Source organism: Aquarana catesbeiana, linkage group LG13 (genome assembly GCF_042186555.1).
Source record: "Aquarana catesbeiana isolate 2022-GZ linkage group LG13, ASM4218655v1, whole genome shotgun sequence".
Classification (NCBI taxonomy): Eukaryota; Metazoa; Chordata; class Amphibia; order Anura; family Ranidae; genus Aquarana; species Aquarana catesbeiana.
The window spans coordinates 39,892,568-39,919,813 of record NC_133336.1 but is presented as its reverse complement, the minus strand read 5'-3'; the positions used below and the strand labels follow the sequence as shown (position 1 = coordinate 39,919,813).

Below are 27,246 nucleotides of genomic sequence, written 5' to 3'. Positions count from 1 at the left end.
AGAAACGCAGAGGCAGAAATGCCATGACCGAAAACCTGGGGCAGAAACGCAGAGGCAGAAATGCCATGACATAAATCCTGGGGCAGAAATGCCATGACCGAACGCTAAAGCAGAAGTGTAATGACATAAAAACCTGGGGTAGAAACACCAAGACAGAAATCCTGGGCAGAAACGCTATGTCAGAAATCTTGGGCAGCCATGCTGTGACCGAAAACCTGGGGCAGAAACACCTTGACAGAAATGCAGAGACTGTGCACTGCGACAGAAATGCAGGGGCCAAACGCTGCGACAGAAATGCAGGGGCCGAACGCTAAGGCCAGAAATCCTGGGGCAGAACGCTAAGACGGAAATCCTGGGGCCAAAACGCCATGATAAAACACTGGTGCCTGAAGCGGTGAATGCCCGAGAGGCGTGCGGGGATCCTCCCCCCCCCCCCCATGATGCCCCATGTGAGTACCGGGAAGTGAGCAGGCGGGTGAGCACCCCCCCCATGAGAACCGGGAAGCGTGCGGGCGATTCCTCCGTGATGCACGGTGTGACTTCCAGGGAGGTGAGGTGAACTGGCGGGTGAGTGGATACAAGATGGACGAACAGACCCCCCCTCCCCCAGGAGAAGCTGGCAGCCGCCCCCCCATGCTGGCAAGACACACAGGGATGAGGGAGAAGCGGGCGGCGCACCCCCCCCCCCCCGACCATGCGGGATTGGCCCAGCGAAGGTGGAGGATGGACAGACGACCCCCCCAAACTGAGCCCTAGGGAAGTTGGTGTGGGTGAAACATGATGGACAGCCGTGACGCCCCCCCCCCACCCCTCATGGGTGCCGGGAGAAGCACGGGCTGCGTGCTGGCCATATAGAGCTGTGCAGGATGAAAGGACGCCCCCCTCCCCCCTGCATGAGCGCCGGGAGAAGCGGGCGGGCCGTACCTGACTGGCTGCCGCCGAGGGGAACGAGGGTGGGTGGAGGATGGACGGCCCCCCTCACCCTGCATGATCACCGAGAAAAACGGGCAAGCGCCCCCTCCCATGGTGCCGTGTGCAGCGGAGCAGGCAGCTGGCTGGATATCCCCCCACCCTCAATACCCGGAGAAGCGGTCGGCAGCTCCCCCCCCTGAAGCAAGCTGGTAAGGGGAGAGAGGAGCTGGCTGGCAAGAGGCTCCCTCGTGGAGCTGCATTGCATGAGGAGAGGAGTCGGCGGGCGGCCGATTGCCCCCCCCCCCTCCTGCTGAAATACCAAAAGAAGCGGGGACCCGTGAATGTGGGTGCCGAGGGGGAACCAGGTGGGTGGAGAGGTGAGGCACCGCCACCATCTTGCAATCGATCCGGAAGTGGTGTGTAGGCCCCGCCCCTACTGAACCCGGAACGCCCACGAGCCCTGACCTGACAGAGGAGGAGGCTTAATATAGCCCTCTCAGACTCCTCCCACAAATGCAGGCTAGCCTTCAGCCAGCCTTTGTACTTGTGCGCAGGTGTGGTAGAGCAGAGCGCGCCCCTTCAACCCAGCGTGCGGGTGTGATTCCCAATGCTGCCTATAGATGGCAGTGCTGAGCCGATGACGTCACTGAGAATCCAGCTTCTAGATAAAGAGAGCACTGCAATCTCCTCGCCGGGCGCGGTGGCGTGCGTCTGTAATTCCAGCTACTTGGGAGGCTGAGGCTGTCGCATTGCTTGAGTCCAGGAGTTCTAGTCTACCTTGTGCTATATCGATCGGGTGTCCATGCTAACTTCGGTATCAATATGGGGAGCCTAGAGCAACCAGGTCACTCCAAGAAGGGGTGAACCTGAGCAGGTCAAAGCCCCCGTGCTGATCAGTAGTGGGATAGCGCCCGTGATGAATAGCGGGTGTAGAGCAGCCTGTATACAGTGAGACACAGTCTCTTTTTTCCTAATTTTTTTTCATTATTAATTTTATTTATGGTATTTATAGTTTTAATTTATTATTTTTATACTCCTTTATATTTATTCATTATTAATTTCATCAAGCACCAATTTTTATACATCGTTATTTATTTTTAGATTTACTCATTATTATATATTTTTTTCTTTTTCGTCACCCTTTTTATTTTTCATATGGATTTATTATTTCTATACACCCTGATTTGTAGTTATTTTTATATTTATTAATTATTATCCTCATCATTTTTTCTTTATTTTTATACACCCTTATTTAGAGTTATTTTTATAGTTATTAAGTATTATATTTATCATTATTATTTATTATTTTTATACACCCTTTTTTATCTTTATTCTTTAAATTTATTCATAAATGTATCCTTTTTTAATTTTTTTTTATATAAATTTGTATTCATTATGTTTATTGTTATAAATTTTTATTCATTATCTTTATTATTTTTTAATGTATATTTATACTCTCATTTATTTATTTATTTATTTTATATTACTTTTATTTGTTTATATTTGTTTAACTTTTTTTTCCATTCACAATCTCTTTATATTTATTCATTAATAATGTTATCACACACCCATTTTTATTTTTATACACCGTTTTTAATTTTTTTTTATCTTTATACACCCTTTGTTATTTTTAATATGCATTTATTACACCCTGATTTGTAGTTATTTTTATATTTATTAATTATCCTCATTATTTTTTTTTTATTTTTATACACCCTTATTTAGAGTTATTTTTATAGTTATTAACTATTATATTTATCATTGTTATTTATTATTTTTATACACCTTTTTTTAATATCTTTATTCTTTAAATTTATTCATAAATGTATCCTTTTTTATTTTTTTATATTATTTTATTCATTATTTTTATTTTTTATACACCTTTTTTTTTTTTTTACCGCTGGTCAGTGCCCATCAGTGCCGCCTGTCAGTGCCCATCAGTGCTGCATATCAGTGCCGCCTATTGGTGCCCATCAGTGCTGCATATCTGTGCCACCTATCAGTGCCCATCAATTCTACATATCAGTGCCCATCAGTGCCAACTCATCAGTGCCCATCAGTGTCGCCTCATCAGTGCCCATCAATTCTACATATCAGTGCCTTCTCATTAGTGCCCATCAGTGCCAACTCATCAGTGCCCATCGGTGCCACCTGATCAGTGCCGCCTCATGAGTGCTCGTCAGTGAAGGAGAAAACAAAATTGTATGACAGAAACTAAGAAAAACGCTATTTTTTTCAAAAACTTTGGTCTTTTTTAGTTTGTTTAGCAAAAAATAAAAACCCCAGAGGTGATCAAATACCACCAAAAGAAAACTCCATTTGTGGGAAGAAAATGATAAAACTTTAGTTTGGGTACAGTGTTGCATGACCGCGCAATTGTCATCCAAATTGCGACAGCACTGAAAGCTGAAAATTGTCCTTGGCAAAAGTGCCCGGCATTGAAGTGGTTAATTTAGGGGTAATTATAAAGCCTAAAGGAATTTCTTATACTGTATATTTTATATTAGTATGGAATTCTCTGGGCGCAGCACTGACCTCTGCTGGAGAAAAGTAAATAACGCATCTAAAGCCTGCACGCTGTTCCATGTACCGTCACTAGATGTCGCACCGTGTTCTGAACGCTCTTACAGAATTGATCCGTGTGGCTCGCCGTGCCATGTGATGCAGGAAGTGTATGGCCGGTGTCTTGCCGAGAATGTTCCCTGGGCGGATAAGTTCCCCCCCGTACTGCGCAGGCGCAGCGCCTGCGCAGTACATACTACTCTCAGCCGCCGGAGATAGCCGAGCGCCGCGAGGCCGTGCCCGAAGCGTGGCGAGCGAAGCGAGCCCGCGAGGGGCCCTCTTCCAGGCGCCGTGTACAGCTGATTTTCAGCTGTTGTGCTTCGGCTATTTCCGCCGATACCTACTGCGCAGGCGCAGTAGAGGGGGGAACTTATACGCCGAGCGGAACTTTCTCGGAAGAACACCGGCTGGAGTGAGTGCACAAGTGGGAGCTGGCAGAATGAAGAACAGATTCAATACCATAGATATCCGGGCTGTCATCTCAGAGCTGCAGGACAGGTGACTACAAGGAGGGCTGTGTGAGCTGCAGGGGGGATGGAACATCAGCCATGGGAGTGGGGAAGCTTCCTCTCCAGCTGTTGGGGGGGCTACAAGTCCCAGCTTACCCTGCCTGAGCTGCAGGTGTGCAGTGCTGATCATTATTATGAATGAGGTCTTATAACTGATCAATAATCCTGTGTGTTGTCTCTCTTCATCCCTCAGTCTGCTGGGCATGCGCGTGTACAATGTCTACGATGTGGATAACAAGACTTACCTCATCCGCCTGCAAAAGTAAGAGGAGACGGATTTCCTGGGATTGGGGTCTAGGATGTCTGTGTGTAATGGTGACTGGCGGTACAAGAAAGCGAGGCCCCATTCACAGGGGCCCTGGGGCCCAGGAACCATTCATAACAAGGAAGAGACCTGGTGTAGTATAAAAGGGGTTTTTAACCGCTTCAGCCCCAGAAATTTTACCCCCTTCCTGACCAGAGCACTTTTTGCGATTCGGCACTGCGTCTCTTTAACTGACAATTGTGCGGTCGTGCGACGTTGTACCCAAACAAAATTGACGTCATTTTTTCCCCACAAATAGAGCTTTCTTTTGAGCGATAATTTTGAAAAAAAAAGCAATATTTTTTTACTTTTTGCTATAATAAATATCCCCAAAAATATATAAAAAAAAAATTTTTTCCTCAGTTTAGACCGATATGTATTCTTCTACGTATTTTTGGTAAAAAAAAATCGCAATAAGTGTATATTGATTGGTTTGCGCAAAATTTATAGCGTCTACAAAACAGGGGATAGATTTATGGCATTTTTATTATTATTTTTTTTTAAATTAGTAATGGCGGCAATCTGCGATTTTTATCATGAATGCAACATTATCGGACACTTTTGACACTATTTTGGGACCATTGTCATCTATACAGCGATCATTGCTATAAAAATGCACTGATTACTGTGTAAATGACACTGGCAGTGAAGGGGTTAAGTGTGTCCTAGGGAGTGATTCTAACTTTAGGGGGGAGGGGCTTTAACACACAGGACAGTGATCACTGTTTCCGATGACAGAGAGCTGTGATCACTGCCCTGTCACAAGGCAGAACTGGGAAATGCTTTGTTTACATCTCCCTGTTCTACCTCTCCGTGACATGATCGCGGGCACCCGATGGACCCGCTGTCAGGCGCGCGCAACACCGCTTCTTAAAGGGGACATACCTGAACGCCCTTTTGCCCCCAGTGCCATTCTGCCGATGTACATCAGCATGCGCTGGTCGGCAAGCGATTAAGATAGAGATGGTAAGCAAAACATTTATGTGTATGTATATATATATATATATATATATATATATATATAAAATTATAAATATCTCTGTTCCCTTTTTTATAAATTATCTCATTCCCTCTGTTCTCAGCTGCATAAGAGCTGGGGGGAGGAGAAGCAGCAGTACACTGATCTTCCCAGTGAATAGCTGTGCAGGGGGGGAGGGGGGGTTGTCAGGAGAAGTCTGATCATTGGAGGAGAGCAGGCTGAGTTCCCATCATAGCTAGAGAACTGACCATGTGTGCTCTCCTGCTTAGTGTGGTCAGTTTTTAATAGGAAAGCAGAGGGACTGGCAGGCACACCAGGGATTTCACATAAAGGAAGCAAAACAAAGAGAACAGGAGACTTTCTCATACAAGTACATGGTACAGCAGCCACATATCAGGATTATGAAATGTTGGGGTAACAAATGCCTTCCATTCTGGGCCAATTCTGACATCTCTCTCATACATGGAACAATTAGTTTTTTTTTTTTCCTGTTAAATTACTTGGAACCCCCAAATATTATATATTTTATAATCAGAGACCTTGGAGATTAAAAATGGTGGGTGTTGCAATTTTTTATGTCACAAGATATTTGCATAGTGGATTATCAATTATCAAACTTTTTAGGAAAAAAATACACTGAGTTTTAGTACATAGAAATACAGTCTAATACTCAGTTGTTTGGTAAAAAAAAAAAAAAAATGTTCTGTCGAGTAAATAGACACCTAACATGCCATGCTTTAAAATTGTGTATGCCCGTGGAACAGCTCTAAATTATATTACCTAAAAATTTTCATAGGAGACACTTTAAAAGCCTCGACAGGTTACCAATTCAGAGTTACACAGGAGGTTTAAATTTTTTTTGGATTAACTTTATTGCTATCACAAGGGATGAACAACATCCCTTGTGACCGCATGAGCCTTGACAGGTCCTCTTTATGGTAAGATCTGGGGTCTTTCAGACCCCATATCTCTCCTATGGCCTCCAAAGCCTCCGATCTGAGTTTGGTTTGATCGCTTGTAGAATTAAGATGCTGTTGCTCCCAACGTAGAACTCAACATTTTATCTGGCATAATGCAATGTCCGATAAAAGCAGGAATGTGTATTAAGCCAATTTGTCTCCATACACCTTCTTGGACTGGGTGTTTGCTAGGCGCTGACAGTATGGGGGAGATTTACTACAACTGGAAAGTGTAAAATCTGGTGCAGCTCTACATAGAAACCAATCCGCCTCCAGGTTTTATTGTCAAAGCTTCATTGAACGAGCTGAAGTTAGAAGCTGGTTGCCTACCATGCACAGCCGCTCCACATTCTGAGTGCTCCAGTTTTAGTAAATCTCCCCCATTGTACATGGCACCTTTTCTGTAACCCGTGTGAATGTAACATTACAGAACTACATATACAATTATTTTGCCATGTGTCATTGTATATTTAACTTGCTCTCCAACAATTGTTTTTCTTTGTCGCAGTCCTAATTGGCTGTTTTACTTTTGATTGACAGGCCAGATTCTAAAGCCGTAGTTCTGGTGGAATCCGGGATCAGAATTCACACCACGGAGTTTGAATGGCCCAAGAATATGATGCCATCTGGGTTTGCAATGAAGGTTTGAAGGAAATCAATTACAGTCTCACTCAAAACATTAGACATGTCATGGTCTTCTGAAGCTAGTCATACTCATTACATTCTTAGTGCACAAACTCCTTTTGGAATAGTTATGTAGTATATGGTATTCCCTCTGACTACATGGTATTCCCTCTGACTACATGGTATTCCCTCTGACTACATGGTATTCCCTCCGACTACATGGTATTCCCTCCGACTACATGGTAGGCCCTCAGACTACATGGTATTCCCTCTGACTACATGGTATTCCCTCTGACTACATGGTATTCCCTCTGACTACATGGTATTCCCTCTGACTACATGGTATTCCCTCCGACTACATGGTATTCCCTCCGACTACATGGTATTCCCTCCGACTACATGGTATTCCCTCCGACTACATGGTAGGCCCTCCGACTACATGGTAGGCCCACAGACTACATGGTATTCCCTCCGACTACATGGTATTCCCTCCGACTACATGGTATTCCCTCTGGCTACATGGTATTCCCTCTGACTACATGGTATTCCCTCCGACTACATGGTAGGCCCTCAGACTACATGGTAGGCCCTATGGTAGGCCCTCCGACTACATGGTAGGCCCTCCGACTACATGGTAGGCCCTCAGACTACATGGTATTCCCTCCGACTACATGGTATTCCCTCCGACTACATGGTATTCCCTCCGACTACATGGTAGGCCCTCAGACTACATGGTAGGCCCTCCGACTACATGGTATTCCCTCCGACTACATGGTATTCCCTCCGACTACATAGTAGGCCCTCCGACTACATGGTAGGCCCTCAGACTACATGGTAGGCCCTCAGACTACATGGTCGGCCCTCAGACTACATGGTAGGCCCTCAGACTACATTGATGGCCTTTTTCTGGCACCATCCTTCTATGTTTCTCACGAGCTTCCCAAGTATTATTTGATTGGTATGGTTGTCTGTTGAGCAGCTGAATCTTTTTTGAGATGGCCTTGGGCCAATCTTGTTTAAGAAAAGCCTTTTGGCATTCCAGCTGTGTAGGGTTTAACCACCTCCTGCCTGGTCTATTGTAAAATTACAGCCACCCCGGAGCCTCTGTCTTCTGGGTGGACGTTATATGACACCCTCCCGGTTGCGTGCCTTGTGTGTCCCCTAGGGGTGTTTCGTCACATATGGCGACCCATCACATTTGGCTGCCCGCTGGAGTGCGCATGCGCGACGCCGCCATATGCGTTCCAACACTTATAAAACTTTTGTCACTTTTAACACTTTTTTAAAAGTGTTTAAACAAATAAAAAGTGTTTTTGTCACTTTTAACACTTTTAAAACGTAAAGTTTTAAAAGTGTTGGAACGCATATGGGGCGCTTTCGCGCATGCGCACTCCAGCGGGTAGCCAAATGTGATGAGTCGCCATATGTGACAAAACAGGGGCCATGCAGTGGCACAATCTGTGACCTGCTGTGTCCACCAGACACAGCGGAAGACAGATCGCTACACCGGGCCGGCCCTGGTACCATGTGATGGCTGTGACCAATCACAGTGACATTGTTGCCAACCATCAGTATTTATACTGGCAGCCAGTAAAAAACAGGCACTTTTCTACTGCCAGTAAATGCCAGTGACAGGAAGAAGTGGCCAGTAAAAAAATGTCTGACGGTTGGCTTGATACTGCACATGTACAATTCTGGTCTGGAGCCGGCCGAGACTATTGAAGTGCCTGCTACAGTGTGTTCGGGCAGCACCGGCAGGGGCGGGTCTACCACAGGTGTGCCTGAGCATGTGGTGTGATGGTGCAAGGGAGCTGAGCAGAGCGGCCGGAGCCTCGTGTGCAGGTCTGTGGGACAGGAGTGGGGCTGTCAGTGCTGTTTGGACTGAAGGGACCACCTGGTGTGGAGAGAGACTGTGATTCAGGAGGAGACGCGTGGTGTCGGTGAGGTGTCATCATCATCTGTGCTGCTGCACACTGCTGTCAATGTCATTGTGAGAGTCAGTTTCATGTGTGTGTGTGTGTGCCTCCCCATTCTTATTTCTTGCCCCGTGAGCTACTTACTATATCAAAAATAAGATCAGAAATATATTTTTTTTGAACTTAATATCTACTTTTGGAAAATTCCAGTAAAAACTTGGCTGTGGCAGTAAATTTTGGATGTTGTGTCAGTAAATTTCAATCTGGTAGGTTGGCAGCACTGCACAGTGATCACATGTCAAATGTACACAATGGCTTATAGTCATAGCCAATCATTGTGTACTGTTGTGATCTCTGTGATTGGTCCCTGTGATCACATGGTACAGACACAGGGCTAATCACAGCACACCTGTACCATGTGATAGCCAATCACAGCTATTGCAATAATACATAATGACACATGAATTGATGCCATTCATAAAAAATAAGCGAGTACACCCCTCACATTTTGTAAATATTTTATTATCTTTTCATGTGACAACACTGAAGAAATGACACATTGCTACAATGTAAAGTAGTGAGTGTACAGCTTGTATAACAGTGTAAATTTGCTGTCCCCTCAAAATAACTCAACACACAGCCATTAATGTCTAAACCGCTGGCAACAAAAGTGAGTACACCCCTGAAAATTGTGAAAAAGTGAAAATGTCCAAATTGGTCCCAAAGTGTCAATATTTTGTGTGGCCACCATTATTTTCCAGCACTGCCTTAACCCTCTTGGGCATGGAGTTCACCAGAGCTTCACAGGTTGCCACTGGAGTCCTCTTCCCCTCCTCCATGACGACATCACAGAGCTGGTGGATGTTGGAGACCTTGCACTCCTCCACCTTCCGTTTGAGGATGCCCCACAGATGCTCAATAGGGTTTAGGTCTGGAGACATGCTTGGCCAGTCCATCGCCTTTACCCTCAGCTTCTTTAGCAGGGCAGTGGTCGTCATGGAGGTGTGTTTGGGGTCGTTATCATGTTGGAATACTGCCCTGCGGCCCAGTCTCTGAAGGGAGGGGATCATGCTCGACTTCAGTATGTGACAGTACATGTTGGCATTCATGGTTCCCTCAATGAACTGTAGCTCCCCAGTGCTGGCAGCGCTCATGCAGCCCCAGACCATGACACTCCCACCACCATGCTTGACTGTAGGCAAAAAACACTTGTCTTTGTACTCCTCACCTGGTACCGCCACACAGCCTTGACACCATCTGAACCAAGTAAGTTTATTTTGGTCTCATCCCCAAAAATGGGGATATTTATTACAGCAAAAAGTACAAAATATTGGTTTTTTTTCAAAATTGTCGCTCTTTTTTTGTTTATAGCGCAAAAAATAAAAACCGCAGAGGTGATCAAATACCACCAAAAGAAAGCTCTATTTGTGGGGAAAAAAGGACGTCAATTTTGTTTGGGTGCAACGTCGCACGACCGCGCAATTGTCAATTAAAGTGACGCAGTGCCGAATCGCAAAAAATGGCCTGGTCATTCAGCAGCCAAATCTTCCAGGGCTGAAGTGGTTAACCACTTGCTTACTGGGCACTTAAACCCCCCTCCAGACCAATTTTCAGCTTTCAGCGCTGTCGCACTTTGAATGACCATTGCGCGGTCATACAACACTGTACCCAAATTAAATTTTTATCATTTTTTCCCACAAATAGAGGTTTCTTTTGGTGGTATTTGATCACCTCTGCGGTTTTTATTTTTTATTAAAAAAATTTAAAAAGACTGAATTTAAAAAAATAAATATATTTTTTTTATATTTTGTTATAAAATGTTGCAAACAGGTAATTTTTCTCCTTCATTGATGTACGCTGATGAGGCTGCACTGATGGTCACCAATAGGCTGCACTGATAGGCACCGATGGGCTGCACTGATGGGCACCGATAGGGCGGCACTGGTGGGCACTGAGAGGTGACACTGAGAGGTGGCACTGAAGGGCATTGATAGGTGGCATTGGTGGGAACTGAGAAGTGGCACTGATAGGTGGCACTGATAGCTGGCAGTGATGGGCACTGATAGGTTACACTGAAAGGCAGCACTGCTAGGTGGCACTGATTGGCACCACTGGTGGGCATTGATAGGTGGCACTTGTGAGAATTGACAGGTGGCACTGGCAGGTGGCACTGGCAAGCACAGAGGAGGAGGCAGATGTGCCTCCTTCCTCTTCGGGACCGATGTCCCTTGAACATAAGCCGGCGATCAGCTTTTTTTTCTCCTCACACTGTCAGCGTGAGGAGAAAAAAAAACAATTACCGAGCTTTTGTTTACACACGTGATCAGATGTCATTGGCTGACAGCTGATTACGTGGTAAGGGGCCGCGATCGGCTCCTTACTCGGATCGGTGATCGCCCGAGTCTCGGTTAATCACGCCGCGCGTGCCCTACAGGGGGAGCGCTGGGAGCGCGCAAAGGGGAGGACGTCCTATGATGGCCTCCCGGAAATTCAGGTCCACGCTGGGGCCATCATTCGGCTACAGCACGGACCTCAAGTGGTTAAAGTATAACTAAAGGCAAAACTTTTGTTTTTTGTTTTTAGATAGAGGGCAGAGAGATTAGAACACCTGTCAATTTTGATTGCTGTCTCTGCCCCCATTATGGAGATTCTCCCTCTGTTTGTCCTGTTTACCATTATCATTGAAAAGGAAAATAAAGAAGATCCCACATTTTAGATTGTCCCCTGAGAAGTAATAGAGGGGGAAATTAGTTCTTGTGACCCGGGGGTCCCCAACGGATTCTCTTCATTTTCAGGTATTTCCTCTCACTTCCTGTTTTGGCTATGGGACAGGAAGTGAAGGGAAGTCTCCCTGCATTGGGACACAAATGGTGAAAAAAAAAAAATTTGACAGGGGTTATAACCCTCTTTTGCTCTATCCCCAAAAAAAAATTACCTATAGTTCCACTTTAATTCTGCAGATCACAATTCCAGTGCACTTTGAATGTGGTGTGGGGAAGGTGCATGGAATACAGGTTGCCCGAACTGCATTCTAGGGTGAATGGGCACTACATGTCAACAGTGTCACCTACATTTACTAGCGCCTGGGTTGTCCCCTATTTGCGCCTGGATTCTGCCTACGTTACCTAAATGGGCGCCCGGATTGCGCCTACTTGACCCCTATTAGCGGCTGAGTTGCTGCTGCTCTGTAGCAGCCGATCTAGATAGCTACAGCTTGTGCGCAGGTGTGGTAGAGCAGAGAGCGCCCCTTCAGGTCAGCAGCGTGTGGGTGTGATTCCCAATGCTGCCTATAGATGGCAGTGCTGAGCCAATGACGTCAATGAGAATCCAGCAAGAGAGCACTGGAACCTCCTGGCTGGGTGCCGTGGCGTACGTATGTAATCCTAGCTACTTGGGAGGCTATCGGTAGTGCTGCGTCCCCGAGTTCTAATCTACCCTGTGCTATGTCGTTCGGATGCGTCCACGAGTTCTAATCTACACTGTGCTATGTCGTTCGGATGCGTCCACGAGTTCTAATCTACACTGTGCTATGTCGTTCGGATGCGTCCACGAGTTCTAATCTACCCTGTGCTATGTCGTTCGGATGTGCAGCACGCTCTCTTTTTTCCTACATTCTTTTAATTATTCATTTTATTTATGCTATTTATGGTTTTCATTTATTATTTTTATACCCCTTTATATTTATTCATTTCATCAAGCACCCATTTTTATACACCATTATTTATTTTTAGATTTACCCATTATTATATTTTTTTTTTCTTTTTCTACACCATTTTTTATTTTTCATATGCATTTATTATTTTTATACACCCTGATTCATAGTTATTTTTATATTTATTAATTATTATCCTCATTATTTTTCTTTATTTTTATACACCCGTGGCTGTCAGCTGCTTTATTGAAATCTATACAAGGAATTTGTTGCTTATAACTGCCCCCACCACCGCACCGATCATCCCTGACTGTCCTCCTCCGACTCCCAGGGTCCCCCCCCCTCGTCCCAGATCTGTCAGGATGGAGAGCGGAGGAAGGAGCCAGTATATGTAAATTTACCAGCTCCTTCCTTTTCTGAACTGAGCAGAGTAACCTGTGTTTATGATGATTCGGTTTATGAATGAACAGGTGCCTCTGTCTCCTGTTCATTCAGTTCAGCTGAGGCTGCAGAGAAAGGGACTGGGGAATCTGTGTCCTCAGTCCCTTTCCCTGTCTCAAAAGGGAGACCCCTGATAGCTCACCTAAGCCAGCCCCCCCTCCCTCCAACAGGGGTGATTTAAAAAAAAAAAAAAAGCATTGTAATAAATATTTCATAATAAATAAAAATAAAGTATAATAAAAAATAGAATAAAAAAAAACAAAAACACTGACATCGTCCACTCCTCATCAGTGCTGCATATTAGTGCCACCTATTAGTGCGCATCAGTGCTGCATATTAGTGCCACTGTCACATGGCATTAAAAAAAAAAGTATCGGTACTTGGTCCTAAAAAAGTGGTATTGGTGCAAACTTGGTAAAAAGGATAGATAGATGTGTGTGTATATAATCTCTTATCTCTCCCTTTTTTTTTTTTTTTTTCTTTTGCTTTTATGAGTAAAGTAGGACCTGTCATGTATTGTTATCGCGAGAGCTGATTACATTCCTTGCGATAGCAAAAAAAAAGTATAATTTTTTTTTTTTTTTTTAAAGGGACAGTGTAAACATAAAAAAGGTAATAAAATGAATAAAAAAAAAAATTATTTTTAAAGAGCCCCCAATCCTGCGCGCTTGCTCGCAGTAGTGAACGCATATGTAGGTCACGCCCACATACGTAAATGATGTTTAATTGAATTTTGCAGTAGCAAACAAAAAAACACATAGTACAATGAAAAGGCAGTCTGACACCCAGGCCTCACACAACACACATGTTCCAAAAAAGAAATTGGAAATTCCCCATGGGGTTTTTTTAGCAGCAATTATAAATCAAAAAAGGAAGTTTGTAAAAATATATTTTATTAACAAAATACTCCAGGCATAAGTTATGTAATACAAACGTTTAAAACATGAGCTCCGGTTAACATGATACGAGACACAATAGGTGAGATCACAAATCAGACAATAAGTTATATCATAAAGGATTACAGGGGGGTATGCATATGGCAATGCTACCTACAATGTTATTTATGGTTACATTTAAACTTTCCGATGTTAGAGAAAACCCCACACAACCCACATAACACAAACAACCTCAGCACTAGGCCTCAGTACAGCTCAAAGGCTGAAACATGAGCATAATAACAGCAAGTTTAGCGTGTGCAATTTTAAAGCATGACACGTTGGGTATCTATTTACTCAGTGTAACATCATCTTTCATATTATACCAAAAAATTGGGGTATATATTATGGTGTGTGTGTGTGTGTGTGTGTGTGTGTGTTTTATTTTTTATTTATTAAAGTGTATTTTTCCCCCAACAATTTGCATTTGAAAAACCACTGCGCAAAAACCATGTGACATAAAAAAATTGCAATGACCGCCATTTTATTCTCTAGATTCTCTGCTAAAAAATAAATAAAAATATAATGTTTGGAGGTTCTAAGTAATTTTCTAGCAAAATGTACTGATTTTTTTTTTTTTTTTTTACTTGTAATCGACAAATGCCAGAAAAATGCTGGGTCCTTAAGTGGTTATTGTAGCGCAGTGCTAAATAGGAAAAAATGGCCTGGTCTTGAAGGGGGTAAAATCTTTTGGAGCTGAAGTAGTTAATCTGCAGTCTCCTCTGTTCTTGTCTTTTTATTTGCAGCTATTTATGTTGAATCTGAGCACCAGAGATGGTGAACTTTTCTGGGAGAAGGTGGAGTGTAAAGGAACTCCGCCATCGCCGAAGGACAAGCTGGGTGTCTGGGTATATCAGAACAAGTGAGTGGCTGCTGTTCTTTGTATGCTGATACGTTTTTCCTGTAAATATTAGATGGCAGGCAAAGCTCAGGAAACTATAGATCCTTTTATTCTGTTGCTTATACATGTTTACTTGCATTCAAAAAGCCAGTTCCCTTGGCAGAAAAAAAAGCTCATAGAGCGTTTTTTGTACACACGTTTAGGAGTGTTTAGTGTTTTTTCTGCCAGAAAACTCCAATCAAAAACATGAAAAAAATAAATGAAATAAAAAGTTTGGCTGCAATCAGTATTTTAATGGAAAGGATTTTGGATTTTATACCAACTATGTAGTTTTAAGGCCTGTCTGAATAGATACAAATGAAATGGGTTGTGTAGACAGGCTCTCACATTACCTAGTTCTGGTAAATCTGACAGCTCATGACCTGTTGCAATCTGATTGTACAATCGCCTTTAGATTTACCAACAACTAATTCAAGACCCTGTCTGATTGGATACAGATTGTTTGGTTAGTTTAGGTAGGTTGATCCTCATATATTACATAGTTTTTGATAAGGAACATTCTCTGATTGCTCGGTCGTGACAACCCTCCTTGCGTTTCTCTTTCAGGCTGATCTACTTTGGCGGCTATGGCTATTTTAGAGAAGATCCAGTTGGGACTTTTGAGTTTGATGAAACTTCATTTGGCGTATGTATTCTGTAGATGGTATTGTGTAAATTTGAATTGCGGTGACTTTTTACAATGGTGTAAAGATCTATAACTTACTACAATAAACAACTCAGAGGGTGCCTAGGTTTGTTTTTTGAGATGTTTATTTAACCACTTGCCAACCGCCCTGTAGCAGTTTTACTCTATGTCCGCCAGCACCCGCCGATCATCCTGCAGAGAGGCAGAATGGCGATCTGCCTATGTAAACAAGGCAGATCGCTTTTCTGACAGTAGGGAAGGTATGGATTCTGTGTCTCTGCAAAGCAGGAACAACGATCCATGTCTTCCTCTAGTAAAAGCACCTCCCAAACTGTAATAAAACACTGGCTAGGCACACAATTAACCCTTTGATTGCCCCTGGTGTTGACCCTTTCCCAGCCAGTGTCAGTACAGTGACGGTGCATATTTTTAGCACTGATCACTGTATTAGTGTCACTAGTTACCAAAAAAGTGTCAGTGTCCCGATTTTTGTCCGCTGCAATATCCTAGTCGCTGATCGCCGCCATTACTAGTAAAAAAATAAAAAGTCCATGAATATAGCCCATAGTTTGTAGACTCTATAACTTTTGCACAAACCAATCAATATACAGTAATACCTTGGATTACGAGCATAATTCTTTCCTGAAGCATGCTTGTAATCCATAGCACTTGTATATCAAAGTGAGTTTCCCCATAAGAAATAATGGAAGCTCAGATGATTCGTTCCACAACCACTGCTGGTGTATGCAGTACTGTATGTGGCCAGAGGTGCGGGGGCGCTGGTGACACTCTGAGACACTCGGGCAACTGTTGACACTTTCGGGTGCTCCGACACGCGTTGTGCCCGCCCCACCCAGCTGGGAGTGTTTCTGAGTTATCCAGCACCCCTGGACCTCTGGTCACATACGTTAAAACATACACCAGCGGCTTGAGTCCTGCTTGTCATGCGAGACAGCGCCCGCAAATCACGGAGCTATCAAAAATATAGCTAGTCTTGTGAAACGCTCGTATACCGCATTACTCGCAAACCGAGGTATCACTGTACATTTATTGGAGACTATATATTTTTTTTATTGGGTATGTTTTATAGCAGAAAGTAAACCTCCCCAGGGCTGAAGTGGTTAAAGTGGGGAAAAAATAAAGGGCTACTTATGAAGAAACTTCACTACATTGTATGCCATTCAAAGAGGTTCAGATATTGAGGCTCTTGCACATGGGCAGGCTGAGGCCGTTCAGTGTAATTCTTGGGGAATGTTCTCCGCCCAGGCAGAGCAGGTGCAGTGTACAGCCTGTCATTGACTTGAATGGCTGTGCACCGCTGTACTCGTGTATACGGCACTGCTGTCATAAACTGGAGTACCGCATACACAAACATAGAACATTTTCTATTTTTTGCATACCGGTTTAAACAAACCATTTTGGAACGTTTGCAGTTTAAATCGGCTAAATAAATGCCAGCTGCATTAAAACAATAAAAAGGTATGCAAAATTTTACAGATATTATTATTTGTTTTTATTTTTAAGAGCAGTCAATCTAAGTAGAAAGGCGTTTTCCCTGTCAGTATTCTGTAAAGTCAGAGCTAGAGCTCTCCAACAGCATGAGCTTTGAGTAGACAGCAATAACAGAGATGAGCTCATCGGTCTGCTGCTTCTCCTTCACTATCCAATCACGGGCTGAGTGAGGAATAAGACCTGTAAGACCCCTTTCACACTGGGGCGGTTTGCAGGTGTTATTGCGCTAAAAATACCGCCTGCAAACCGCCCCTAAACAGCCTCCGCTGTTTGTTCAGTGTGAAAGCCCGAGGGCTTTTACACTGAAGCGGTGCGCTGGCAGGAGAAGAAAAAATCTCCTGCGAGCAGCATCTTTGGAGCGGTGAAGGAGCGGTGTATTCACCGCTCCTAAACCGCTCCTGCCCATTGAAATCAATGGGACAGCGCGGCTATACCGCGGCTATAGCCGCGCTATACGAGTGGTTTTAACCCTTTTTCGGCCGCCAGCGGGGGGGTTAAAACCGCACCGCTAGCGACGAATACCGCGGTAAAACAGTGCTAAAAATAGCGCTGTTTTACCGCCGACGCCCCCTACCGCCCCAGTGTGAAAGCAGCCTAAGCGTAAGGCCCCTTTCACACAACTGTTCCAATTAGGGCAGTCTGTTTTTCAGCCCCTATGGACTGGCAGATGTAAACAGAATTGTGTCTGTTTATACCTGCTTAACTTCAATCCTATCCGCTAAAAACAAACCGAAGGGTATCTGTTGTCCTCCATCTAGGCGGATGAGATTGGAGGTCGTCTGGAGTAAACGGACAACGGAGTTCGTTTTACACTTGGCTGCCCATAGAGCAGAGAGGGCACTGTCTGTGTCCACGGACCTGTCATCCGCCCGCACTGATCAGCAGGGGATCCATGAGCAGATCCCTTGCTGATCGGAACGGAGTCCGCTCGTGTGAAAAGGTCCTAACTTCACCGCAACAGAAAAGTAAATGAGGTCTCCTTCCCTGCCAAACTGGGTTGTGTTTCATCTGTGTGTCAAGCTGTTTACCTGAACTCTAGCTTTAAACTGGGAGACAGAATTGGATAGTGGGCTATTGAGAAGAGGGAGTATAAGTGGGCCAGGTTATTAACCAGCTTCACATCCTTTGGACGTTTTAAAGCACCCTGCACTTTAAGTGCTTAAAGAGGAAATAAACCCTGTGGGGGAAAAAAAAAAAAGTTTTCCCCTTCCCTGCAAAGTAAAGGCATAATGTGCTAGTATGCATCGCATACCAACACATTATGTGACACTTGCCTGCAAACGAAGCCTGCGCTGTCCCCGCTGCAGGCTGCATTCATGTTTGCCCCTCTTCCTTCCAGGGCCCCGAACTCCGGCTCTGTGACATTGCATGCGTGCGGGAGCCGCCAGTTACTGCACTCGCTCCTGAAGAAACGGCACGGGCGGCTGTTCCTGCAGAGCGCATGCGCCAGTGACATCGGCGCAGTATACAGTAAATATCTCCTAAACGGTGCATGCTTAGGAGATATTTACAGTACCTAATAGGTAAGCTTTATTCTAGGCTTGTCTAATAGGTACAAGTACTGCAGGTAGGTTTACAACCTCTTTAAAACATGGGTGCTCAACCTGCGGCCCTCCAGCTGTTGCAGAATTACAAGTCCCATGAGGCATTGCAAGGCAGACAGTTACAAGCATGATTCCCAAAAAGAGAGGCATGATGGGACTTCTAGTTCTGCAACAGTTGGAGGGCCACAGGTTGAGCACCCATGGCTTAAAACAAGCTGATGGATTCGGTTGTAACCATGAATCTGGTTGAATATTTTATATATATATATATATATATATATATATATATATATATATATATATATATATATATATATATATATAATTTTTTAGCCCGGAATCCTCTATTTAGTAAAAATGATCTGGGCGGCTCTACAGCCGTCTGATCACTTTTACTGTAAAGGCTTTTAAAGTGTCACCTATGGAAAAATGTTGTTTGTTTTTATATTTTTTTTTTTTTCATGGACGCGATGTGATTTTGAGTTTTCAAATGTTTGGTATCAGTTTACTATTTTAACAAAAATGTGTTCTAGTATGTTTGTATACACTAAAATTAATTTTAGTGTATTTTGTCCTGAAAATATGCATTTTGATAAACAGCTGCACAAATATAAAAATGTTTTAGCTGCCACCATTTTATTTTTCAGGGCCTCTGGTTTCAGAAAATATATAATGTTTGGGTGTTCTAAATTATGTTCTAGCAAAAAATGTTGAGTTTTTAATATGTGTGAAAATGTTAAAAATTGCGTGGGAGACGCAAAGTGGTTAAACAGGTTTGGGTCTGTTTAAAGGAATACGTTGTCCTTTTTTATAGCCTATAGACTAGAGACAAGGTCTAACAGATTGTGTGTTGTGTTTTGTTTTTAATTGGATGATTTAATTTTTATATAGTAAATAGCCATCTGATTGTGCTCATGTTTTGGTTTTGCAGAATGCAGGACATCCAAGGGGATGGAACAATCACGTTCATCTGTTGAATCTAGACAGCTTTACCTGGAGTCGCATTGTACCTACGGTAATAACTCAATCTTTACCTACTTTTTATGTGAGCAGTGAAACATACCAGAGGAGCTTCAGTAAAGTTAAAAAAAAAAAAATAAAAGTCAGCAGCTACAAATACTCTAGCTGCTGACTTTTAATAAAGATACTTAACTGTCCAGGGATCCAATGCTATCTTCACCCTGGCCAGTTCTTTGCCAGTCTTCGGATCTTTGGTGCGGCCATGCTGCTTGTGGGAAGCCAGCTGTGACTCCCTAAGGCTTCACACTGCGCATTCGCAAGCTGCACTGCACTCTGTGATCGGTCCCACAGCCTGTAGGGACCTATGATGTGGTGGAGGGTAGTGGGAAGGTTGTTGAACTTCCCCCTGGATCGCCTAGGCAATCCCAGCAGAAGTGGGTACCTGTCAAAACTAGGTACCCACTCCAAAAAACAACGTTTCCAATAAGGAGGGGGGAGGAGAAGAATAACTTCTCCTTAACCAGTGTTATTAGGTGAAGTTCTGCATTAACTCTAGGCATGTGCATTTCGTTTCGTTCCGAATTGAAATTCGGACGAATTTTTCATTATTCGGAAATTCGGATGCATCCGAATTTCCGAATTACAAAAGTAAAGAATTTAAACGAATCCGAAAAAAAAAACGAACGAATTCGAAAACATATTCGAATCGAATTCGAAAACATATTCGAATCGAATTCGAAAACATATTCGAAAACATATTCGAATCGAATTCGAAAACATATTCGAAAACATATTCGAATCGAATTCGAAAACATACTCGAATTCGAAAAAAATAGAAAACGTTTTTCTAAAAAAAAACAATAAGATAGAATATAAAATAATAAAGCAATAGAATATATATATATATATATATATATATATATATATATATATATAATTTTTTTTTTTTTTTTTTTAATTATTCTCTTCTATTGTTTTTTTATGCTTTTCTTTTCTATTATTTTATATTTTATAATAGTCTTTTCAATTCAAATTCAAATTCATTCTATACGAAATTCGAATTTCGGTACATGGCTTCTGAAGTTTGAATTTCGTATAGAATGAATTTGAATTGAAAAGACTATTATAAAATATAAAATAATAGAAAAGAAAAGCATAAAAAAACAATAGAAGAGAATAATAAAAAAAACAATTATATATATATATATATATATATGTAATTTTTTTTTTTTTTATTATTCTCTTCTATTGTTTTTTTATGCTTTTCTTTTCTATTATTTTATATTTTATAATAGTCTTTTCAATTCAAATTCATTCTATACGAAATTCAAACTTCAGAAACCATGTACCGAAATTCGAATTTCGTATAGAATGAATTCGAATTGAAAAGACTATTACAGAATATATAATATATATATATATATATATATTATTGAAAAGAATTGAAAAGACTATTACAGAATATATATATATATATATATATATATTATATATTCTGTAATAGTCTTTTCAATTCGAATTCATTCTATACGAAATTCGAATTTCGGTACATGGTTTCTGAAGTTTGAATTTCGTATAGAATGAATTCAAATTTGAATAGAAAAGATAGAAAACAGAATAGAAGAAAATATAATATATATATTATATTTTCTTCTATTCTGTTTTCTATCTTTCCTATTCAAATTCGAATTCATTTTATAAGAAATTCAAATTTCGGAAGATGGTTATATATATATATATATATATATATATATATATATATATATATATATAGTTTACTTTTTCAAATTCAGTTATTGTTTTTTTCAAATGCGGTAGAATTTTTTCAAATTTTATAGTTTTTTTCGAATGTGGTAGAAATTGTTCAAATTTGACAGTTTTTTTTGAATGTGGTAGAATTTTTTCGAATTTGATATTTTTTTCGAATGTAGTAAAATTTTTTTTGAATTTGATAGTTTTTTTTAAATGTGGTAGAATTTTTTCGAATTTGACAGTTTTGTTCGAATGTGGTAGAATTTTTTCGAATTTGACAGTTTTTTTCGAATGTGGTAGAATTTTTTCGAATTTGATAGTTTTTTCGAATGTGTTAGAATTTTTTCGAATTTTATAGTTTTTTTCGAATGTGGTAGAAATTTTTCGAATTTGACAGTTTTTTTTCGAATGTGGTAGAATATTTTCGAATTTGATATTTTTTTCGAATGTGTTAGAATTTTTTCGAATTTGACAGTTTTTTTCGAATGTGGTAGAATTTTTTCGAATTTGATAGTTTTTTCAAATGTGTTAGAATTTTTTCGAATTTTATAGTTTTTTTCGAATGTGGTAGAAATTTTTCGAATTTGACAGTTTTTTTTCGAATGTGGTAGAATTTTTTCGAATTTGATATTTTTTTCGAATGTAGTAAAATTTTTTTTGAATTTGATAGTTTTTTTTGAATGTGGTAGAATTTTTTCGAATTTGACAGTTTTTTCGAATGTGGTAGAATTTTTTCGAATTTGACAGTTTTTTTCGAATGTGGTAGAATTTTTTCGAATTTGATAGTTTTTTCGAATGTGGTAGAATTTTTTCGAATTTGACAGCTTTTTTCGAATGTGTTAGAATTTTTTCGAATTTGATAGTTTTTTTCGAATACGGTCGAATTTTTTCGAATGCGGTCGAATTTTTTCTAATGCGGTCGAATTTTTTCGAATTCGAATACGAAACGAAACAAATTCCGAAAACGAATGTAATGAATGCAACGAATTTAACTAAACAAATTTAGTTAAATAACGAATCGAAACGAAACGAAACTAAACGAATTTTTTCATCCTGCACATGTCTGATTAACTCCACTTTTTGAAAGTACCATTGCAAAGTTCAGCTTTAACCCCTTCATGCCAACAGTACGCACATGCGGCCCCACTGGACTGGGCTTTTTTCCATGGGGCCGCATGTGTGTCTTTGTCTCAGTGGGAGTCCCGGGTCCTTTCTTAACGATCGGTACCTGGTTCCAGGTCACCTGATAACTGTGATCGGTCACTTTGAAGCCCACCCCTGTGTTTCTCTCCCTGTGAAAGGAGGGGAGAAATGCATTGTATCTCTCTCTTCTTGGAGAGAGGGGGGGGGGGATGATTTTATTTTTTTTATTATTATTTTATTTATTTTTTTAAATCCTGGGGAAAAAAAGTTAGATCTTGGGGTTTGATCTAGGTTAGTGTTTGGGTCAAGTAAGGATCAAAGGTCAGGGTCTGTATATATTTTGGTCAGGGTTTTTTTTTTTTTTTTTTAAGTTCGTGTCAGTGTGTTTTAGGTAGGGTAAAAAAGAAGCCAAATGCACACTATTGTTTTGGGCTGTACTACGAGTACATACAGCATCTAACATACACATATGTAGTATCACTGCAATCGCCAAGAGTGGGAGAATATGATGGTAACAAAGTATACAGTTACATTTTTTTAAAAAAAGGGTATTTTTTTTTTTTTTTTTATTGACCATTTTGGGCTAGTTTTCCTATGATCAAAACCAAAGAGATGTCCATTTTACCATTTAGCACTACAGGAAAGCCAAATTTGTTTAGGAAAAAAAAAGGTACGGGTGCATCTCCAAAAATTTGAAATTTATCAAAAAGCTAACTTTATTTCAGCAATTCAATTCAAAAGGCGAAACTCCTATGTTTTTATATAGATTCATTACACACAGAGTGATATATTTCAAGCATTTTTCTTTTAATTTTGATGATTGTGGCTTACAGCTAGTGAAAACCCAAAATTCAGTATCTCAGAAAATTTAGAATATTACATAAGACCAATAAAAAAAAAAGATTTTTAATCCAGAAATGTTGGCTTACTGAAAAGTATGTCCATGTACAGTATAGTATGCACTCAATGCTTGGTCGGGGCTCCTTTTGCATGAATTACTACATCAGCCTGGGTTCACACTATTGCGAACAGACATTTGCATGTGATTTGCACCCGCACTGCTGTGCCGATCACATGCAATGTCTGTGCAATGCGAGTTCAGCCATACGGTTGTATGGCTGAACTCACATTAGATTTGCACAAAAAAGGTGCAGGTACTTTTTTTTATTTCCCCCCTCCGGCCTGGAATCAGATTGCATGGGTGTTCACACCCATGTAATCTGATTCCTGTCCGAATACACAGTTCGCACTGTGCTCTGTGAACTGATCTGGGGGTGTCATTAACATTGTATTAACACTCGCAGCGGTTTGCAGAGGGCACCCAGGCTCAATGCGGCGTGGCCTGGAGGTGATCAGCCTGCAGCACTGCTGAGGTGTTATGGAAGCCCAGGTTTCTTTGATAGCGGCCTTCAGGTCATCTGTATTTTTGAGTCTGGTGTCTCTCGTCATTCTCTATGGGGTTTTAGGTCAGGTGAGTTTGCTGGCCAATCAGAAACAGTGATATCACAATCTTTAAACCAGTACTTTTGGCAGTGTTGGTGGGTTTTAAAGTGGAACTAAACCAATTATTTTAATGGCTTAAAAAAAAATGTTGCATTCCTGGCATGCTGGGAATGGTAACTGTCACATTTGTTTGTGTCCTCAAACACATTGTCAAACCATCAAATGTCTGGTGTCATAACTGATCACATGTGCAGCACCATGGCAGATCAGAGGCCAAGATGGCAGCTTCCTTGGCAGTGATTGCTAGTCAGTCTAGGCCTGTATAGAAAACCTTCACTGAAGGCTAAGCAACAATGTTTTACCTGCAATAGAGAACATTTCTGAAAATTTCCAGATTATTATTTTTTTTTTTTTTAACATAGAGCAGTGTGATGTGTCCTATGAAAAAAATACCATGCAAGGTGATCATACAGAATACAGATTATAATTAAACGATTAATAAACGGTTCCACGCACAGTTGGAAACCAGATAGTAATTTAACCACCTGTTATGTCGGTACTTTGACGTAGAATACCGGGGTTATGGCAGCAGATAGCTGCCATAACCCCGGTATATTCCTAAACGGTGAATGGTCCTCTTTCTGATAAAAGTGGTCTCCACGACGGATCCACTGCAAAATCACTTTTATCAGGGGCGGGAGAGGGGCCCCTCCCGCCAGGCTCTGGTTGTTTCCGCCGCTTACAAGAGCTGATCAGGTCCTCTTCCCTCTGAGACATGGAGCCAGGTGGTGGAAAAATGGCTTCCGCTCGGCTCCATAACATTGGATGACAGGAGCAACGTCAAACGTCACTTTCACCTATTGGTCTTAAATGGGAAATCTTCTTTTTTAATTATTTGTTTTGGTTTTTTTTTTTTGCATTTTGGTGTAAATGTGAGATCTGATGTCTTTTTGACCCCAGATCTCACATTAAAGAGGTCCTGTCATGTTGTTTTTTTTTTTTTCTATTACAAGGGATGTTTACATTCCTTGTAAAAGGAATAAAAGTGACCCATTTTTTTTTTTTTTAAAAGGACAGTGTAAAAATATAGAGTAAAATAAATTATAAAAAAAAAAAAATGAAATGCTCCCTGTCCAACCGAGCTTGCACACAGAAGCAAACGCATACCTAAGCCACGCCCGCATATGAAAACTGTGTTCAAACCAGAGATTTGAGGTATTGCTGCCTTCGTTGGAGCGAGTAACTCAAAACTGGTAACCTGTAAAAAAAAAAAAAAAAAAAATGAATGTAAACGTCGCTTATGGAGATTTTTAAGGGTCAAAGTTTGTTGCCATTCCACGAACGGGCGCAATTGTGAAGCATTACATGTACATGTTGGGTATCAATTTACTCGGTGTAACATTATCTATCTTAATATAAAAAAAAATGGCCTAACTTTAGGCTCGGTTCACACTGGGGCGACTTGTCAGGCGACCTAGTCGCCTGACAAGTCGCCTCCCGTTCTGTGCTATGGAACCGTTCTAATCGGAGCGACGCAAGTCGCTCCGACTTAGAAAAAGGTTCCTGTATTACTTTGGGGGCGACTTGGGGCGACTTGCATAGACTTCTATGCAGAAGTCGTCTCGCAAGTCGCCCCGGCAGTCGTTTGCAGGTCGCCTCGCTGAGGCGACCTGCAAGTCGTGCCGCCGATGTGTGAACCGAGCCTTACTGTTGTCTTATTTTTTTAATTTTAAGTTAACTTGTAAACACCAAGTTTGAAAGATAGGCTTGGTTCTTAAGTGGGTAAAGTAAAGCTAAAGGCAACATATTTTTTTTGGATGGAGTGGAGAGGGATTAAAAAAAAAAACTGTCAGGTTTTATTGCTGTCTGTGACCCATGCTAAAGAGATTTATTTTCTCTATTTGTCCTGTTTACCACCGTCAACAACAATATGGACACTAGTTCTGGTGATATCCAGAGATTCCCTTACTTTAGAGGGATTTTCTCTCACTTCCTGTTATTGCTACAGAACAGGAAGTGAAGGGAAATCTCTCCAATGGGACACAGATGGCAAAAATAATCCTTACAGGGGGGATAACCCTTCCTTTACTCTATCCAAAATGGAGAAAAAAAAGATTTGCCTTTTAGTTCTACTTGAACCACTTCCTATCCGGGCCAATTCTGGCATTCCTCTCCTACATGTAAAAATCGTCATTTTTTTGCTAGAAAATTATGCCTCGTTTCCACTGATCGGTTTGGTTCAGTACGGTACGCTATTTTGAGTGTTTCCATTATGAAAGCGGCCCATACAACCGAACCATACCGCATCATTCATGGTCCTGCTTCAGATGTGGGGCCATAGAAAATGGTACGGTACGGTTCGGTTAGGGTGGAGCTACGATACATTCCACTGATTGGCGGACGTGTGACGCCATGCTAGGCATTTTTTCTAAATCCACGTATGGCCCCTGGCGGCACCACTTGCAGTGGAAACGCTCACCTGAATAGGCCGGACAATTCTAGGCCTTCCAAACTGTGCCGACCCGAACCGATCCGCTCAGTGGAAATGAGGCATAACTCAGAACCCCCAAACTTATTATTATTATTAATAAATATATTTTAGCAGAGAACCTAAGGAATAAAATGGCGGTCGTTGCAATTTTTTGTCACACAGTATTTGCGCAGCAATTTTTCAAACGCAATTTTTTTTTTTTTTTTTTTTTGGGTACAAAAACACTTTCATGGAGGGAGGTGGTGTAGGCCTAAAGCTGTGTAAGGGGCCCCACCATTTCTAGTGGCTACCCTGGTCATGACTGTTGCATAGATTGGTTAGGTGGTGGTTCTACCTTCATCATCCTATGCCTAGTACTTTGAGAGACCTTGTACCCTCTCTGCCCATCATGCATGGCTCCTATCTCTGTATAAATAAAGGTCAATTAAACATTCAGTTTAAATCTGCTAAATATATTCCAAGTTCATCAAAACAAGGTGTAAACAGTGTGACAGTTCATTCTCTTGAAAACAGCCACAGCCTACGTAACAATAAAGGCTGTTTCCTGCCTGCATGCTGCGGAGAAGGGCCCTTGCGCTGTGTGGAAGCAGTGGTCTCTCTGCATAGTACTGACAAGCCCCCTGCTGATCACCAACTTCCCCACTAGCATGGATTCTTGCAGATTGCACGGCTATAGCTGTTACACCCTGAATATGTGTGTAACATGTAACATGTAACATGAACTTATCCTTTTAAACGCCATCTGCCTAATTTATTCCAGCTTGCCAGAAAAGTCAGACTGAACTTAAACAACATGTATTCACCCAGAAAGAACATTGATGTTTCTTCATTCTACATTTCTTTCCAGGGTAAATGCCCGTCTCCTCGTGCCGCTCATGCTTGCGCCACAATTGGAAATCGAGGTTATACTTTTGGCGGCAGATACAGAGTGGGTATCCATGAGATCGTATTACTTCTCCTGTCCATCTCATGGCATAATATATTTTTAATAAAACAAAATTTTACTCTACAGGACTCCAGAATGAATGATCTGTACTATCTGAACTTTGATACCTGGGAGTGGCATGAAGTGTAAGTGATTT

The 27,246-nt window shown here is 41.6% G+C and overlaps 1 protein-coding gene across 2 annotated transcripts in view; it reads left to right on the top strand.

Moving 5' to 3' along the window:
- The first annotated feature begins 972 nt into the window (after nt 1-972).
- LOC141116842 (kelch domain-containing protein 2-like) overlaps nt 973-27,246 on the top strand; it is a 31,766-nt gene continuing 5,492 nt past the window's right edge. The window contains exons 1-8 of one of the 2 annotated variants that reach the window (XM_073609311.1): nt 973-1,121; nt 4,177-4,245; nt 6,766-6,868; nt 14,540-14,655; nt 15,241-15,319; nt 19,307-19,390; nt 27,012-27,092; nt 27,177-27,235. In XM_073609311.1, coding sequence (XP_073465412.1) covers nt 988-1,121; nt 4,177-4,245; nt 6,766-6,868; nt 14,540-14,655; nt 15,241-15,319; nt 19,307-19,390; nt 27,012-27,092; nt 27,177-27,235 — 725 coding nt within the window. In that variant the 5' untranslated portion in view covers nt 973-987. Of the gene's footprint in view, nt 1,122-3,594; nt 3,973-4,176; nt 4,246-6,765; nt 6,869-14,539; nt 14,656-15,240; nt 15,320-19,306; nt 19,391-27,011; nt 27,093-27,176; nt 27,236-27,246 lie in introns of those variants that run through there. The other variant, XM_073609309.1, reaches the window with a different exon arrangement.